At 43.3% G+C, this 16,785-nt stretch overlaps 1 protein-coding gene across 1 annotated transcript in view; it reads left to right on the top strand.

The window, feature by feature from the left end:
- Positions 1–16,785, top strand: part of Stk4 (serine/threonine kinase 4) — an 81,240-nt gene that overhangs the window by 19,113 nt on the left and 45,342 nt on the right. Inside the window, exons 6-9 of the mRNA XM_028769522.1 lie at positions 3,906–4,073; positions 5,503–5,640; positions 6,780–6,908; positions 7,509–7,695. Of these exons, the coding sequence (XP_028625355.1) occupies positions 3,906–4,073; positions 5,503–5,640; positions 6,780–6,908; positions 7,509–7,695 (622 nt within the window). The remainder of the gene's footprint in view (positions 1–3,905; positions 4,074–5,502; positions 5,641–6,779; positions 6,909–7,508; positions 7,696–16,785) is intronic.

Below are 16,785 nucleotides of genomic sequence, written 5' to 3'. Positions count from 1 at the left end.
CCATCACTGTTCAGCCTGCCATCTGCTTCCAGCTTTCAGAATGTTTTGGCTTTACTTTGCATTTTTAGATGGTTTGGGGAAGAAGTGAAAGTAAGATCTGTTTGTCCAGTCTGTCATCTTTAGCAGAAATCTGTAATTAGTTTCTTTTTCTGTCTTGGAGACAGTCTTCTGTAGCCCAGGCTGGTGTTAGACTCCATCCCTCTGCCTCAGCCTCCTGGGTTAACAGCACATGACTGTGTCTCAGGTTCAGTTTTTGATGCAGCTTGGATTTTCATGTGTGAGTGTGCTGTTGCACACTGGGTGCTCACTGACCTTGTTTTTAAGTTCCTGCAGCCACGAGTGTGTTGGTAGATGTGTGGTAAACATCAGGAGGCTGACATTTTTTAGTGTGTATTTGATTTTTGTCCTTAGGATAATCTCCCCCTCATGTTGTAGCAGAGGCTGGCCTGGAATTCACTGTGTAGCTTGGTCTTGAAGCCTCCATCTGCAGAGGGTGCTTGGATTACAAGTGTGAACTAAGGACCGGCTAGGCAGGCTCAGATTCAATCATTCGTTCATTCATTCATTCTCTCCACCCCCTCCCCCCACATCTCTCTCATATCTCTTAAATTTGTATTTTAAAGTTTTAGTTTTGTGTGTGGGGTGCAGAAGAGGGCTTGGATCTCTTGGAGCTGGAGTTATAGGTGGTTGTGAGCCATTCCACATGGGTGTTGGGAACCAAATTCAGGTCCTCCAGAAGGCTAGGGAGTACTCTTAACCACCGAGCTGTCTTGCTTGCCCTTTGGTTTCTAAATTTTTTTTTTAGGAAAAAAAAAATCAATCAATCTCTCTCTCTGTCTCTGTCTCTGTCTGCTCCCCCCCCACCTCCCTCTCACTCTCTCTCTTTCTCTCATTCTGGATTTTTGTCTTTGGTGTTCTGTTCCAGCATCATATACCAGTTCATCTATACTTCAATATTCTTCTGGGTTTTGTTTTCTATATTTGAGAATTACCCTATTTGAATTTATTTTGGTGAAAGTATAAGATAGAATTTAAGTTTAGAGTTTTATGCGTTACTACCTAGATTTTAGTTTGTTCTTTCTTCTCTCCTTCCTCCTGCTGGTTCTCCTCCTCTTCTGAGACAGGGTATCTTTACATAGTACTGGCTGGCCTAGAGCTTTGATATAAACTAGGTTGGCCTTGAACTCAGAGAAATCTACCTGCCTCTAGCTCCAAATGCTGGGGTTAAAGGTGTTTGCCACTACCCTTGGCCAGTGCTTTGTAGCTTGGGGCTATTCTGTCCTTAGCATGCTAGTTTGAAAGTATGTTAAATTGTCTGTCTGGCATATAGAGCTGGCTGACTCTGCTTATATAGTTACGTGAGTCAGTCTCTGGCTTTAACACCTTCTGTTGCTCTGTTGTACTTAGTAACTGTAACTAATTGGAGTTTAGGATACACTGGTTACTTATTCTCAAAACACTTTCCTTTGTGTGAGTATCCATTTCTGGTTTAAATAATCTAGTAAAAACAACTTTGGGTACCCGGTTTGAAAGCATGCTGGCAAGTTTGAGGTTTCGGCTAAGGAAATGATTAAGCCCGAGTTGTTTCCTTTGCTGTTTTTTTGTTTTTAATTTGGTGCACAGTGTGAACTTAGTCCCGGAAGTGCCACCTGTCATTGCTCCCAACTGACATAACCTAAGTCACAGGCACTTCAGGAGTATGGGAGCAGGGATGGGAGACTCAGCTGCACTTTTGCTGTGTTTGCAGGTTTTCTCCCTAACTGCGCATCAGCGGTAGCAAGGCTCTGGGAAAGTGTGCATCTGCTTATTAGTGTAGCAGAACCACACACCCTGCTTCAAACCACAGGGGAAACTTGGGACCATGTTTATATGTCAGCTTAAAGGTGATTTTTCTGATTGCACATATAAACCAAGGGAGGGCTCCCTAAGGCTGTGACATGGAAAACAAATGAGTGTAGTTCTGCCTTCTAGCTGTGACCATTCCCAACAGTGCTTTTCACTCTAGGCTGCTCTTCTGCTATACCAGTGGCGTTTCTGTTGACTGGTTGTTGCATTGTCTTGACTATTGTTTTGCTTTCACAAAAATGAAGCTGTATTCTTCATTATTTTGTAACTATTTTTTGGTGTTGCAAGAGCTTACACATATCCCATACCTGCTTTCAGTTGAAATAGGGGCTGGCTAGCCTCAAAATCAAGATCCTTTTGCTTGTATCTCATGTGCATAGGCTGGAGGTGGGTGTTCACTCTGCTTCCCTCTTCAGAGAATTTTTAATGTGATATTTCAGTATATAAATATCTAGTGTAATATTTATTATTATTATTATTATTATTATTATTATTATTTGTGTGTGTGTGTGTGTGTGTGTGTGTGTGTGAGAGAGAGAGAGAGAGAGAGAGAGCAGGATTTTCTTATTAGGTATCCCTGGCTGCCCTGAAACTTGCTATGTAGGTCAGAATGGCCTAGAAAGCGTGCACAAAGATCCATTTGCCTCTGCCTCTTGGGTACTGGGATTAAAGGCTGGTCTTACTTATTTATGGTTTTGAGTCTAGGTTTCATTCTAGGTTCCCTGCCATTCTGAAGCTCACTGTGCAGTCCAGGCTGGTCCTGAATTCTCTGTGATCTTCTTACCTCAGCTCCCTGAGGACTCAGGTTACAAGTGGTAGGCACCTGTGTGGTGGTTTTTAAAAAATTGTTTATTATTATTATTATGTAACTCAGGTTACAGTTCTTAGGTGATTGACAATTGTTTATTGAGATAGAATACCACAATATTGTCTCTCTGATCTTGAGCACTGTTGTTCAGGTGGCCTCCCAAGGAGCTGAGGTGTAGGACCTCTGCTTGGTAGCCCCTAATCACACATATTCTACTCTTGCATGTATGTTTCGGGGTACTTGCATGTAAAATAAATGTCTAGAAACATACTTAGATAGAGAGATAAAAATATTTAAAAGTTTACTAAATATTACCAGTTGGTGAGGTTGTGCTGCCTCATATTCCAGTGATCTTATGTTTTGGTCGCTGATTTCCTGCTTTTTTTATTAGTACTGGTTTAAATTTTTAAAACTTTAATAATTTTATATTTTAATAATTGAAAATCTTTACAGTTCTTGACCATTTGAATTTCTTTAGCGACTCATCTCATTATGCCTTGAATATTGTTTTTAGATGTTTCAAGTCCAAGGAATTGTTTTTCTTTTTAAAATGTTTTTTTTATTCCTTGAAAATTTTATACAATATATTTTAGTCATATTTTTCCCCTTTCTAGGTCCTCCCCCAACTCCTTCCCACCCAACTACATTTGTTGTTGTTGTTGTTAGTTGCTTTTTTTTTTCTTAAAGAAAACAAAGAAAAGAGAACAGGGAGCCCAGCTTACATTGGCCAGTTCCTCCTGAGCATGAGGCCTGCCCTGGAGTAGGGATGATGTTCTCAGTGACACTTCTAAAGAAATCAGATTTTCCATCTCCCAGCAGCTGTCACTTGCAAATAGCTTCTTGGCTGGGGTTGGGACATTGCCCCAGCTCTCTGCATGTTGTCCAGTTGGAGTGAGTCTCTGTTAATTGCAGAAACTTCTTTGGTAATGACTGAGTGATGCTGATCTGTGGGTGTGTGTGTCATGAGGAGTTGTATTACTGCTGAAGTTGTATTTTGCAGAATAAAAGAAGCAAGTTTCCCTCAGGGCTGACCACCTAGTCTCAGGTTCTTGGACTCATTAACAGCATGAGCAATGGACTCCATCCCACAGAGGGAGCCTTAATGTAGTCTAAGCAAAGAGTGATTGGCTAGTCTCACATCCGCGCCACCTTTTACCACTCAACGTAAACAAGCAGTTTTTAATTGTTTGAACCGTTCGTTCTTCTTTCTCAGGCTTCATGATTCGTGTTGGTCTCTCCCCTTCCCCTTTAGGATACCATGGCAAAGAGGAATACAGTGATAGGAACGCCATTTTGGATGGCTCCTGAAGTTATCCAGGAGATTGGGTACAACTGCGTGGCAGACATCTGGTCTCTGGGAATAACTGCCATAGAAATGGCTGAAGGAAAGCCCCCGTATGCTGATATCCATCCAATGAGGGTAAGGAAGCAGAAAGCCAGCTGGATGGTTAGCTACTGGTTATCAGTAGAAAGTTATGTGGTGACTTCCTTGGTTATATTCCAAACAGGAAATGAACTCATTTTATATAATGATAAATACTTACTGTAGGTGATATTCTTCCCCTGGCATTAGATGTAGTAAAAAATTAATTGAATTCCTTTCTCCATTCTAGAACGTGTGTCTCCTTGAAGGACATAGGCTATAGAATATAGAAATGTGTAGGTTGACTTACAAATTAGATACATTATATATATCTTTTACTAGCTAATGTACCACATTTTTAGCTTTGTAAATATATGGACTTTCTACTTAATCATTTCTGTGATTCCCGTTGGGTCACCACGTGTCAGGTAGCACTTGCTACAGTGTTTTCTTCAAGGTGTTTTTGCATTTACATCACTAGCCACCATTTTGGTTCATATAGTGCCTTTTTCATGCTTGATTTCTATGTTTTGGTTTTTGAGTCCTCAGACTCAGCGGCAAAGTCTGATCTATAGAACAAGTTCCAGGATAGCTAGGATTACACAGAGAAACCCTATCTTGAAACCCCGTACCCAAATAATTTAAAGTATTTAATGCAAAATAGTTTCATCTTTCATAAAGTGGTATTTACATCATTTAAGATCCAACAATTAATAGTCTTATAAAGAAAGAATTATTATTTTAATTGTGTGCTATGCTTGGAGGCCAGAAGAGGGTGTCAGATCCCCTGAAGCTAGAGTTATAGGTGGCGTGAACTGCCTGACATGGATGCTGGAAACTGGACTCCCAAGGTCCTCTGCAAGAACAGTGTGATGACGACACACACTGCCTATAGCTGTGAGCACTCTCCATCCCGAATATGTGATAACCTTCATCTGTGAGAAGTAGAATTTAAATGTGCTTGAGTTTATCACAGCCCGTAGTAGCTTGATTTTATTTATTTTTTTCTTTTTTACAGAGAGATGATTTGAGGGTATGGAAAATAGCTTAGTGGTAGAGCTCCCGCTTGGCATGCACAGGCCCTGTGTTGAGTCCCCAGTACCACAGTCTCCCTCTACCCTACACACACACACACACACACACACACACACACACACACACACACTCACACACACACACTCTCTCACACTCACACTCGCACACACTCACACACATACTCTCACTCACACACACTCACACACACTCACACACTCACACACACACTCACACTCACACACTCACGGATTCTCTTTTTGTTTTTGATATTGTAAGGTTTAGAACAGAACTGCGTGTCAGCAGAGGGAAGGAGAACAGTTATTAGAGTCTCTGGTTGCTGTACTCCATGTGAACACGCTTTGTGTTTGGATAAGTAAAATCATTTTACCAAGCAAATGTAGTTTTTGTATTGAAGTGTCATTTTAATTTTACCTAATTTTTTTTAAACTAGGCAATATTCATGATTCCTACTAACCCTCCCCCCACATTCCGTAAGCCAGAGCTGTGGTCGGACAACTTCATGGATTTTGTGAAGCAGTGTCTGGTAAAAAGCCCGGAGCAGAGAGCCACGGCCACCCAGCTCCTACAGGTATGAGCCACGTCTCCACGCTGCTCACACACCGCTAACTTGCTTGCTTGGAAGCAATCATGAGGAATAAGACATTCTGTGCTGTGAGAGAGGTTCAAAGCTATTGAGATGGAAGGTCATAGAAAGTACTTAATTCACAGAACAGAGCAGTAGTGGAAGGAAGTACATCACCCCTCAGTTTAGATTTAAGAGCAGTAAGAAGCTCAGAAACACTTGTACCAGCAGGCAGAGGAGTGGGTGGGAATAACTCAAGTCTGGTGTCAAGCCGTGTGTGCGTGTCTCTGGTAAGAGTGGAAGGAAATGGTCTAACTGCTGTGTAAGTACAGAGAACAGGGTGATGTGTTACTCTTGCTACCAGCCTAGCTCTTAAGTGTATTGCTGAATGTGTCTGGAGGAAATGGTGCAGAGGGCTGTGGAAGAGGCTTCTGCTCTGCAGTCTCCACATGCTGAAGCACCTCTCAGTTTTAGAGTACTTAACAGAGGCTTGGAGGCATCGGCTCTGTTGGTGATGGGGGCAGGGATGTACTATCCCTGTAAGGAGGAAACATGGGGTACTGTCAGAATAAGTTTGGATATATAGGTAACTCCTGCAAAGAATTTCCATATGTAGCTGTAACTACCAGGGATTGTTGCTTCACCAAGACAGGAGGACATAAGATGGGGCAGATAGATGTCTTGGAGTGTAAAGGTGCCTGCCTCAGGCCTGCAGCCTGGATTCAGACATTGGGACTGAGGTAGTGGAGACAGACTCTCTTAATAAAATAAACACAAAAGAACTTCTGGATGAGAGAGAGAGAAATGGCACAGGTCCCAATGGTCATCTGTCTTCTTAGAGTAAGCGTGGCTTTGTGCCCAAGGTTTGAAGAAGAAAATTAGACCCACTGATTTATATGACAAATATTGTCAGATTTCTGTTACATGCCTTGTACTGTTTTAAAGTAAAAATTGTAGCTGGACAGCAGTGGTGGAGGTACACACCTTTAATCCTAGCGCTTGGGAGGCAGGTGGATATCCAAGTTCAAGGCCAGCCTGGTCTGCAGAGCGAGTTTCAGTACAACTAGGGCTACACAGAGAAACCCTGTGTCCAGAAACCAAACCAAACCAAACCGTGTCCATTGCTGTCCACTTTGTTATTTAAGCACCCATTTGTTAAGAGTGCCAAAGGAGTGTCGATACTGCGAGACTTAATTAACGAAGCCATGGACGTGAAACTGAAGCGCCAGGAAGCCCAGCAGCGGGAAGTGGACCAGGACGACGACGAGAACTCAGTGAGTGGCGGCTCTGTGGTGGGTCAGGGGTACTTGCTTCTTAGGTCTCGCTTGCCACAAAAGCTTGGTAAGTAGCTGGTGTAGTCAGTACCTTGTCCTGGATGGAGCTCATTCAGTGCTGCTGGATTCTGTTCCTGGGTCTATGCTTGCTCTTTGCTCACAGTTTTCTTCAAACACTGACATTTTATTATTTTGCCCCATATGCTATATCCAGTTTATCTGTCTGTTAAAGAGATAGTGAGAGAGGCAGAGACAGAGTCGTCCCCTAGTTTGGAGACTTGGCTTATGCTAAAGTTCTCATGCTGTCTTCTGGAGTCACCGGCAACATTGAGATTCCAAGGGTGCTTTTGTCCAGATCTGGGCTGGAAGTCAAGTGAGAAGGGAGAAGGAGGAAGCTCCTTTAGGTGAGCTATGCAGTTGTCACGTGGGTGACTTTGTGATCATCCCTGGTTAGACAAGTGCTTATCAGCTTCTAAGGTCTGTATACAACCTGGGGAGGTGTCAGATCCAGGTCTGTTTACACCAAGATGAGTGACAGTAATTCAGAAAATTCAGTCTTTTATTGCATTAGCTCTAGTTTGAGATTCTGCTCCTTTGCAGGAGGAGGATGAAATGGATTCTGGCACGATGGTTAGAGCCACCGGTGATGACATGGGCACTGTCCGAGTAGCCAGCACGATGAGTGGCGGAGCCAGTACTATGATTGAGCACGGCGACACATTGCCGTCCCAGCTGGGCACCATGGTGATCAACACGGAGGACGAGGAAGAGGAAGGAACCATGAAAAGTGAGGCTCTGACGAGACACTAACGATTCAGAGACGGGGTCTCATAGCCCCTGCTGTCTTAGTCTTGGATCTGCGGTTCTGTTGCCATAGCTGAGTTCCTCAGAGGAAGAGAGATGCTCAGTAGGAACTTCGGTTGGAGGGCTGTGAGGAACAGGGGCCTGGGGAGGAGGAAAGCTGGCAGTAGGCTGTGGGGGGGAGTTTGCTTTTGAACCCCAGTGGCTCTCCTCTCTTTGACTGCTCTCACTGGAGGGTTCCCCGGGAGGAGGGCATATTCACTGTTGTGATACAGGATTCATCTCACAGTGTAATGAGATGTGCAGTGCTGTACCCATCTTCAGTACATTTCATAAGAGTGTCTGTTTAATCCAGGTCACTGACAGCCAGTCAAAGATAATTGAGCAGATTTAAAAGTTCTGTGAAGTCTTCAGAAAAATCCTTCCTTTTTCCTCTTCCTCTCTCCTTATCTTCTTCCCTCCGTGCTGTGTTTTTTCTTTTCCCTCTTTTCCTTCCTCCCTTCACTCTCCCTTACTTTCTTTGCTGGGAATTAAATCCCTGAGCCTCACACATGCTAGGTAAGCACTGTGCCAGTGAGCTCTACCCTTAGCCAATGCTTCTGCCTTTTGAGACAGATTCTTTTTATGTTGCCCAGGCTTATCTCTAACTTGTGGGCTTAAGCTGTTGCCTATGGTCAGAGTCTATACCTAGTGTTTCCAGGTTTTGTCATTGTTTTGAGGAAAGAAAGAAAAGCCCACATTGTTTGCAGAGTAGCAAAGCAACTTTATTTTGGCAAAGCACAGGTCAGAATACAGTGCAAGAGAGCAGTAGGCCGCAGGAGGGTATAGTTACTGCTTGAACCTTCTTTTTGTGAGAGTCTAGTGGAGGGAGGGAGGGAGGGACTGGTTTCTAAGGGAAGTAGTTTGGTTGGCTCTTCTGTTGCTTGATAGTTTAGTATATATGATCACTTCCCCACTGTACATGTCTCTTTCTATAAGCTGACTTACAGGGGAGTTCTGCTCTCCTAAAGTTCATTTAAGAACACACTTCACCTGGTTGTACATGAATCTAAAGCTAGTTCCTGCCAGATCTGCCTTTCCTGTCTTGTGCCTAGACATGGGAAGAATGTGTCTGCATAGTGTTTAAGTTTTTGATGGCCGTCAAGGGGTGGTGTGTACCCTGGTCAGATGGAGTTCCTAAATTGCTAACAGGTTACTAGGTGCATTTTACAGAGACTAGTAAGGATGGAAAAAGACCTGCCTAGGTCTTCAAGTAACACAAAATGGACCCCCAGGTTGTTAAACTATTCCTAGTGCTTGCCTGCCTCAAGTGGTTGGTTCCCTTGCCTCAGCCTCCAGTTGCTCCACGCCCAGGTGTGTGCTGAGGACCTGGGTTCTTTCCCTCTTTCCTGGCTGACCTGGGACTGGTGCCATTCCTTGAGTTGGCTTAGCATCCCACACTCGGCTCTTTAGTGATTGCCTTTCCTCTTAATTTGAGGTTCAGGCCAACTCACAGAGGGAATAATTGGGGGGCACAAAGTAATAACTGAGGTGTAGAGGTTCAGTTTAGCCTAACCTTGGTATCCATTGAAAAGCTTGGGTTTCCTTGGTTATCAGTTTTTTTTTTTTCCTTCCCTCTCTTAACTCCTTACCCCCATGCTAGGCATCAGATCAGGGCTTCACATGTATTAGTCTGCTGCTGAGCTATACCTATAATATTTATGGCTTTTCTTCTAATCCAGGGATCAGCAAACCAGTGTCTAGGCCAAGCTAGACCGCCACCTACTTTGGGCAGTAAGGCTCAACTGGAACATGGCCAGAGCTATTCCTTCGTTGCTTTTGGCTGCCTCTGTACTAAAAAGGCTGAGCTGAGTACCTGTTAAAAATGTGCCTCTAAGGTCTAAAGTATTTTCTGTCTGTTCCTTTACAGATAGAAAGTTTGTTGTCTGGTAGAACACTTGTGAAGAGCTGGGTTTGATCCCAGGGAGGGGCCACAACTAAAGGGAAGGGAAAAAGGTGATGAAGGAGCCCTGGGGCTTGAAACCTAAGCAAAAGTGTCTTACTGGAATGACTTACGCATAGGGTCTAGATAGTCCAGTGGTGGCTGGCTGCAGACTGGAAAGGCTGAGAACCTGCAGGCTGCTCAGGCCATAAAACTGGATGTCTTGGCAGTCCCAGTCTGGCTCTGAGGGCCTGGAAGATTCCCAGAGTCACTACCCTTTAGTCCATGATGGCCGACCAAGAATCTGCAGTCTAATGCCAGCGATGGATGCCAGTGATAGTGGCTGTGGCAGCAACAAGGATGAGTGTGCCAGCAAGAAGCAGAGTCAGGCTGACAAGCAAGACTTGTTTTTTTTGTTTGTTTGTTTTGTTTTGTTTTTGCCTAAGAGCCCTCTGTATCTGGGCTGTCTGTCAGATCCACTCTTAGGGAGAGATTTCTCTTATTCGGTCCTTTTCGTAAATGCCATCACAGACTGATTTCAGTTGTATCTCTGACTTGGTCCCAGGTATCATCAAATGCAGGGAAGGACATGACTTCTAATATTGGTGTAGGCTGAGGGTGTTGCTGAAGTATAGTAGAAGGGTATTTAACGTGTGTTGGGGTACCTTATAGAAAGACGGCAAGCTTGGCGGCATGAAGGTAGGTGGAGATATTCCAGCAGAGGGGCTTCTTGTATCTGTGGACATTGGCAGGGCAATGTTGTCACGTGTCTCTATTCTCCGCCTTCCAGATCGTGGTTTGTGTGGTAATCACTAACCACTTGTTTTAAGGGCAAAATTCCAGATCGTGGTTTGTGTGGTAATCACTAACCACTTGTTTTAAGGGCAAAATAGTTCCCTTTGTCTGTTTTGGGCTCAGATTCATTATCTCTGAGATTGAAAGGAATGGTAATGTTACATTGGTAGATTCATAAATTGATAAAACTTCTGGAATACATTCTTTATCAGTCATTTAAAAAGTTCAGCTCTGGGGCTGGAGAGATGGCTCCACAGTTAAGAACATTGCCCTTCTCTCGAGGACCTTAGCTCAGTCCCTAGCACCCATGTCAGGTGGTTCATGAGCGCTTGTACGTAACTCCAGCCTCATGGGCTCCAGTCCCCTCTGAGACTTTGAAGACACCTCCTCTCACACATGAAGTCCCTCCTTGTTGTGTATACGTGATTAAAAACAAATCCTGAAGGAAAAAGTCAAACCTGTGGCCTGGTAACTTCATCTACTAGGAGCTAGGCCCAAGGAAATAAAGATAACATTTATGAATTTTTCCTAGACATGCTATTGTAGATGCACTATTGTATATACAAAAATATCAGATACAGTCCAGCCCTAATTAAATCTGAAGGAGAATGGACATTAACTAACCATTACTTGTGTAAAAATACATTAGTAATTCTTGTTAGTTGTTTATAGAGCCCGTGTAGAGCAGACTCTCTGTTACTGTTGAATGAGGGCTCTAAACTCTGTCAGTATTGGGCTTGTTGTACTTCCACTGTGCCAGCAGAGGGAGCTCTCTGATAAGCTATGAATTGAAATTGTGCTCCTAGTCAAGCTCACTGATACACCCTTTCTATGATAGCATTTATTTTGGATCAAGACTATTATTTATATATATTTAAGTTTTATTTTATCTTATTTTATGCGTTTGGGTGTTTTGCCCATATGTATGTCTATGTACACATAATTAAAAACAAATCCTAAAAGAAAAGGTCAAACCTGTGGCCTGGTAAATTCTTCTTCTAGGAGCTAGTGCCTGCAGGGACCAAAAGAAGTTATTGAATCTCTTGGGACCAGAGCTACTATGAGCTGTAGGTGCTGAGAGTTGGACCTTGGTCCTCAGGAAGAACAACTGTGCTGTTAACTGCCCAGCCATCTCCACCCTCACCTTGAAGGCCATCTGGAGTTACCGCAGCAGCACTGGGGCACGGCCTTCATTTCGGGACTGAGGAGGTTGGATACTTGGCAGAGCTGAAGTACTTTGGCATGGCCTCTTCCTCTCAGGGCTCTGGTAGACTTTAGTTGGAATTGCTTTTGTCATTCTTGAGCACAGTGCCACACACAGCTTTTTAAATGTCACCAGTTAAGTGCTCCCAACCAAATGATGGAGTAGCACTTCAGAACAAAACAACTCATGAGCAGAACTGATTTGGGGAAAGCTATACTATGTAGAAAAATAAGTGCTAAAGATGCTTCATAACCATCTGTTGCTTGGTATGCCCTCATTTTAGTTTTGGGAGTGCCGGGGACTGGGGGGCCTTAGGCTTCCCACAGGGCTGGTGTACACTTCTCAGCTTCAGGGCACCTCATTTTAATCTTGTGTATTTTTATGCAGAAAGAGTTATCTGAATAGCCTTTTACTGATCTGCAGAATTTCTGGGTGTTTCAGGTCCTGACTTTTGGTGTGTGGTTTGTGCTTTCCAGGTGTTTAAGCCTGGCTCGTGATGTGTGCCCTGACTGCTGCAGTCATTCTTAGCAGCCAGCCTTCTCATGACATCAGGCTGTTCCAGATTTTCTTAGACAGTATTACTTTTCTGTTCTTCAAGAAATTTTGGTAGGTGGTGATGGTGCACCCCTTTAGCACTAGAGAGGCAGAGGCAGGTGGACTCTATGAGTTCAAGGCCTGGTCTACAGAACAGGTTTCAGGACAGGCAGGGCTACATAGAGAGACACTATATATGGTTTGTCTTGAAAAACCAAAAGAAACAAAAAAGAAGAAAGAAGTTTCTTTTTACCTAGATACCTTGAAAGTAGTCAGTTTTTAAAGAGTTGTAAAGTCTTACTGTTCACAGATGTGTTTTAATATATCATGGATTTTTGTTTGTACTATGAGCTGTCGTTACAGTCACCTGTATGGTCAGTCACCTTTTCATGTATTCCGTGACCACTTATCCAAAATAGATTCCTTGCCCCTTCCTTTTTTTTTCAATACAGATTGCTATTTGAAATTTCTGTTACAATGATCTCCTATCAGTTTCAGGACCAGTGTATCCAGTTTTGCATTATACCAGTGGGATTTTACTTGATTGCTTTGAGTACATAGTTCTGTCAACAAACACAGTTATGAGGTTTACCCAGCATATCTTTAGAAAACTGTAGTGTATTCACAGACATGCTCTCTCTCTATTTTTTTTTTTTTTGTGTGTGTGTATTTGTCTGTCTATCTATTTATCTAAGTTTTTGTGGGGAAGGTCTGAGACAGGGTTTCTCTCTGTAGCCCTGGAACTTGCTCTGTAGACTAGTCTGGCCTCAAACTCACAGAGATCCACTTGCCTCTGTCTCCTGAGTGCTGGGACTAGATTGATTAAAGGCGTGCGCCACCACTGCCTGGCATATCTATCTTGGTGAGACCTTTTTATATAGCTCAAGCTGGTGTCAACTTCTGATGCCCCTGCCTCAGCTTCATGAGTATTGCATTTGTATGTATGACCACCCTTAGCATGTGTGTCTGGTACACATGTGTGTGCTCATGTGTGGGTCAGAGGTCAGCTTTGGGTGTTGTTCCTCGGGAGCTGTTCAACTTGAGTTTTTGTTTTTTAAAAATATTTTATTTTCAGTATTTAAAATTGTATGTAAATGTGTGGGTATGTGCACTTGAGTGCAGATACCTCAGGAAACCTGTAACTTTTGTCCCCTGGAGCTGGGGTTCTAGGTGCTTGGGAGTCACTTGATACATGTGCTAGGAACCAAATGAATCGTCTGGAGGAGCAGTGCGCACTCTTCCCTGCGGAGCCGTCTCTCCAGCCTTCATCTTGGTTTTAGGACCAGTGCCACATCTTTTGTTCTTATGTTGGTTTTGGTCTTTGTTTTACTTTTATGGCTGTTTGTGTTGATGTTTTCAGTGGATTGTTGTATTCATTATCCTATGAGATTCCTAATCTGTAAGTTCCCTTCTTAATTTTTTTACAAAGAAGGCCTTGTCTGTGGATTATGCCCTCAGTGTTCCCCCTTTGATCCATACACTTTTTTTGTGGTTTACTCAGGTCTCTAATACAGTTGAATAGTGGTGCCTGTTCTTGTCTTGTTGTTCACCTCAGGGAAAGTTTCTTTACTATCTTAATACTGAATCTGATTGTGCAGCAGAATCATAGCAATTCTTCCTTACATTAACGAGTCTTTACCCCTAGCCTTAGAGGTCCTGGTAATGGTTAGAACTGGTGTAACATTGTTTACCACCTTGTGGTTTGCTTTTTCTTGCTTACTAGTCTGATCACTGTAGCTTTTGCTTAGCTCTAGTTCAGCCTCACTCCACTGTTGACATGGTACATATGCACTTTGCTTTCTTCTCTTCCACCCTCTGGCACCAGGCATTGAACCCAGGTTCCTCAGCACACTGCTCAGGCATTCTGCATGGAGCGGCATACAAGCTCTGATACATGTCTTGTTTGTTAGAAACAGGGTTTTGTTCACTGTGTATCCCAGACTGTCCTCAAATTCAAAATTCCCCTTCCTCTGTTTCCTGAATTTTAGAAGTATAGGGATGTGAATTATTCAGAAGAGCTCTCTTCAAAACTAACTGTGTGAAATTTTAAAACTTGATATGGGCTAGAGGATTATATTTAAAGAATGAGGCCTGTTTGGTAACAGTTCTTTGGTATTTTTTGAGGCATTTGTGGCTTGGCATGTTTGTTGTGAATTTTTGTCAAAAGAGTCTTTGTGTGCTTTAGCAAGATATCTTTTGAAAATATTTAAAAACTCTGCATGTGTCTGCCATGAAGCCCTGCTGTGGAAATTAAAGGACAACTTTTGTGGGTTCTGGGAATTCAGCTCAGCTCCACAGGCTTGGGTAGCAAGTACTTTACCCAGTGGGCCACCTTGCCAACCGAACAAAGAATGTGTGTTTTCTAGTTGTTTGGTACAGGAATTTATATGTGGTAAACTTAATTTAATGATTGCCATTAAATTGGCTATTTTCTACCAACTTTTGGTACTTGGTTTTTCAGAGACAAAGCCCACAGAATATGGAAGGAAGGGAGTGGGCTTGTTTGCACAAGTTGTCCCTTAGCAGTACTTATCTGAGGAGGGGCCAACAGGACTGAGCACAGCAGTTCTGATGGGGAGTGGACACCTATCTGCTGAAGACTTGATGCCAGAGGCTCTCCCTCTCTGTGCTTGGTGCTGTAAGGGTGTGACCTTGTCCTTGTCACATGTCTAGGACATGCACATCAGCTGGCCCGTCCTTCCCAGGCTTGCTGCCAGGTGAGACAGTGTTCGCAGTGTTCCTGTCCTTGACCCAGGCCTTTCCAGTTAGATCCTGTGAACCAAGGGGAGTGAAATGATTTCTTTTTAGGGTCTATACTGAGTTCCCAGCATTCTAATTTGCTCCCTAGAGCAGTAGCCACATCAATCTGTTGGAAGCAGACTTTGAAAGCCTGGCGGCATAGTTAAGTTTGGGAAGCTCTATGACTGAGAGCATCTACTGATCTAGATGCTGTGCTGTGTTTCCTCTTTTATAGCCAGAGTCCAGGCTCCTGTTGAAAAGATTTCAATACTGTCTGTCAGATATGCATTCATCAGAGCAGAGTTCTTGACTCTCAGCCTGTTTCTTTCCACCTGCGGCTGTCTGAAGGATGCAGTTAAAACACAGTCCAGGCGCTGACTTTGTCAGTCTCTGATGTAGGGGATAGTGTTTGCAAGCATGGTCATGAGGATGTGAGTGCTGCACTCCTCTTTACAACAGCAGCTCTGTCCAGTTTCTGATTGTTTCAAAACTCACCAGAGAGAACTCAGTGCTAGTGTACCTGCCACTCTGAAGTGTCACCATAGGAAGGTTCTAGATAGCGCTAGGGCTGTTCCCTGCCCTAGAGTGAAAAGCTGCAACATTTAATTTTGTTGCAGTTGTCTTGCTGAAGGAAGGCAAGAATAGAAAGAAAAACACTGGAAAGATTTTTGGAATCAGTCTTTGGCTGTATTTCTGGGTCTCGTAGGCGGAGTCTCCTTAGAGAGGTTATTCCCCCTTTGACCTTCAGTTTTTATGTTTTGTTTTGTCAAACTAATATAAGGTGCTATATATAAAATACTTAATATCCAAATGCTCAACAATGAAAGTGTTATAATAAGCATTTATTCATTCATTCAGAGTGGGGGACACAAATGGGAGGGAAGGGAGAAAGGGAAGGAGAGAGAGAGAGTTTGATTCCCTAGCAATATGATGGCTATTTTAAGAACCAGTTAAACAGCTCAGTATACAAGATGGCAGATTTAAAGACGGCCAGACTTCGGATCCCTTTGAGCCTTCTTTTATAAGGCTTCAAACTCTTATCTTAACACTGTGGCATTTATTACTGACTGCCTTTATTTCCATCCCTGAAAGGTAATCTCTGTGGTGGACTGCATTTTATGAGAAGTTCCTCCTGGGTGAGCTTTACAATGGAAAAGCAGACTTGGGGCTTAAACTTTTCTCGCACTTTCACAAATAGCTCAAGGTCATCCTTCCAGAAGGGAGACTGACTCGTAGTTGTGCAGTCTGTCTTATTGTCTCCACATGTTGGGCTCGCTTTTATCTTTAGAAACCATTAACATTCTTGATTTCTTTGGGATGAGCCAAAAAGCGCAGAGTTTGGTGCCTGAATATTCATTCAAAGAGCACAGCCAGACCACAGACTAGGATGAGAAAGTACTAGATCTCCGTGTGACCCAAGATGGGCTCAAGGCCTGTGATTTTTGGAATGTAAGGCCCTCCAGTGTGGTCATGTTAGTCAAAGGAGAGGCAAGAGCAGCCGCAAGGCCTTGTGTTTCCCAGAGGACAGTGGTGCAACAGCAGGGAGAAGAAAGGCGTGAGTCCAGTGAAGCTTTGGCTATGGGCGTGAGAGCCAGCTAGGTCAGCTTCATCCATGTGTGCTCAGCTCTACAGCCTCACACTCCTCTGAGCTGCTGGCTCTTGCTTAGGGAGGAATGGAGATGCACTCTCTAATACTAATTTAAATGGATCTATAAGAAAAAGAAGCTGATTTTCTGTAGGTATGTCTACTTTAAGAAATGTCAGTTTTAGTATTCGTTAAAAACAACTACTCAGTACAACCGTTGAGATATTTCCTAGGGATGTACTATGTGTCACAACTGTAATGTACAGGGACTTAAGTGCAACATTTACTGCCGACAAGG

The sequence above is a fragment of the Grammomys surdaster genome, unplaced genomic scaffold, assembly GCF_004785775.1.
Source record: "Grammomys surdaster isolate TR1022 unplaced genomic scaffold, NIH_TR_1.0 193, whole genome shotgun sequence".
Classification (NCBI taxonomy): domain Eukaryota; kingdom Metazoa; phylum Chordata; class Mammalia; order Rodentia; family Muridae; genus Grammomys; species Grammomys surdaster.
The sequence above is the reverse complement of the archived record's forward strand: the minus strand, read 5'-3'. Positions and strand labels throughout refer to the sequence as shown.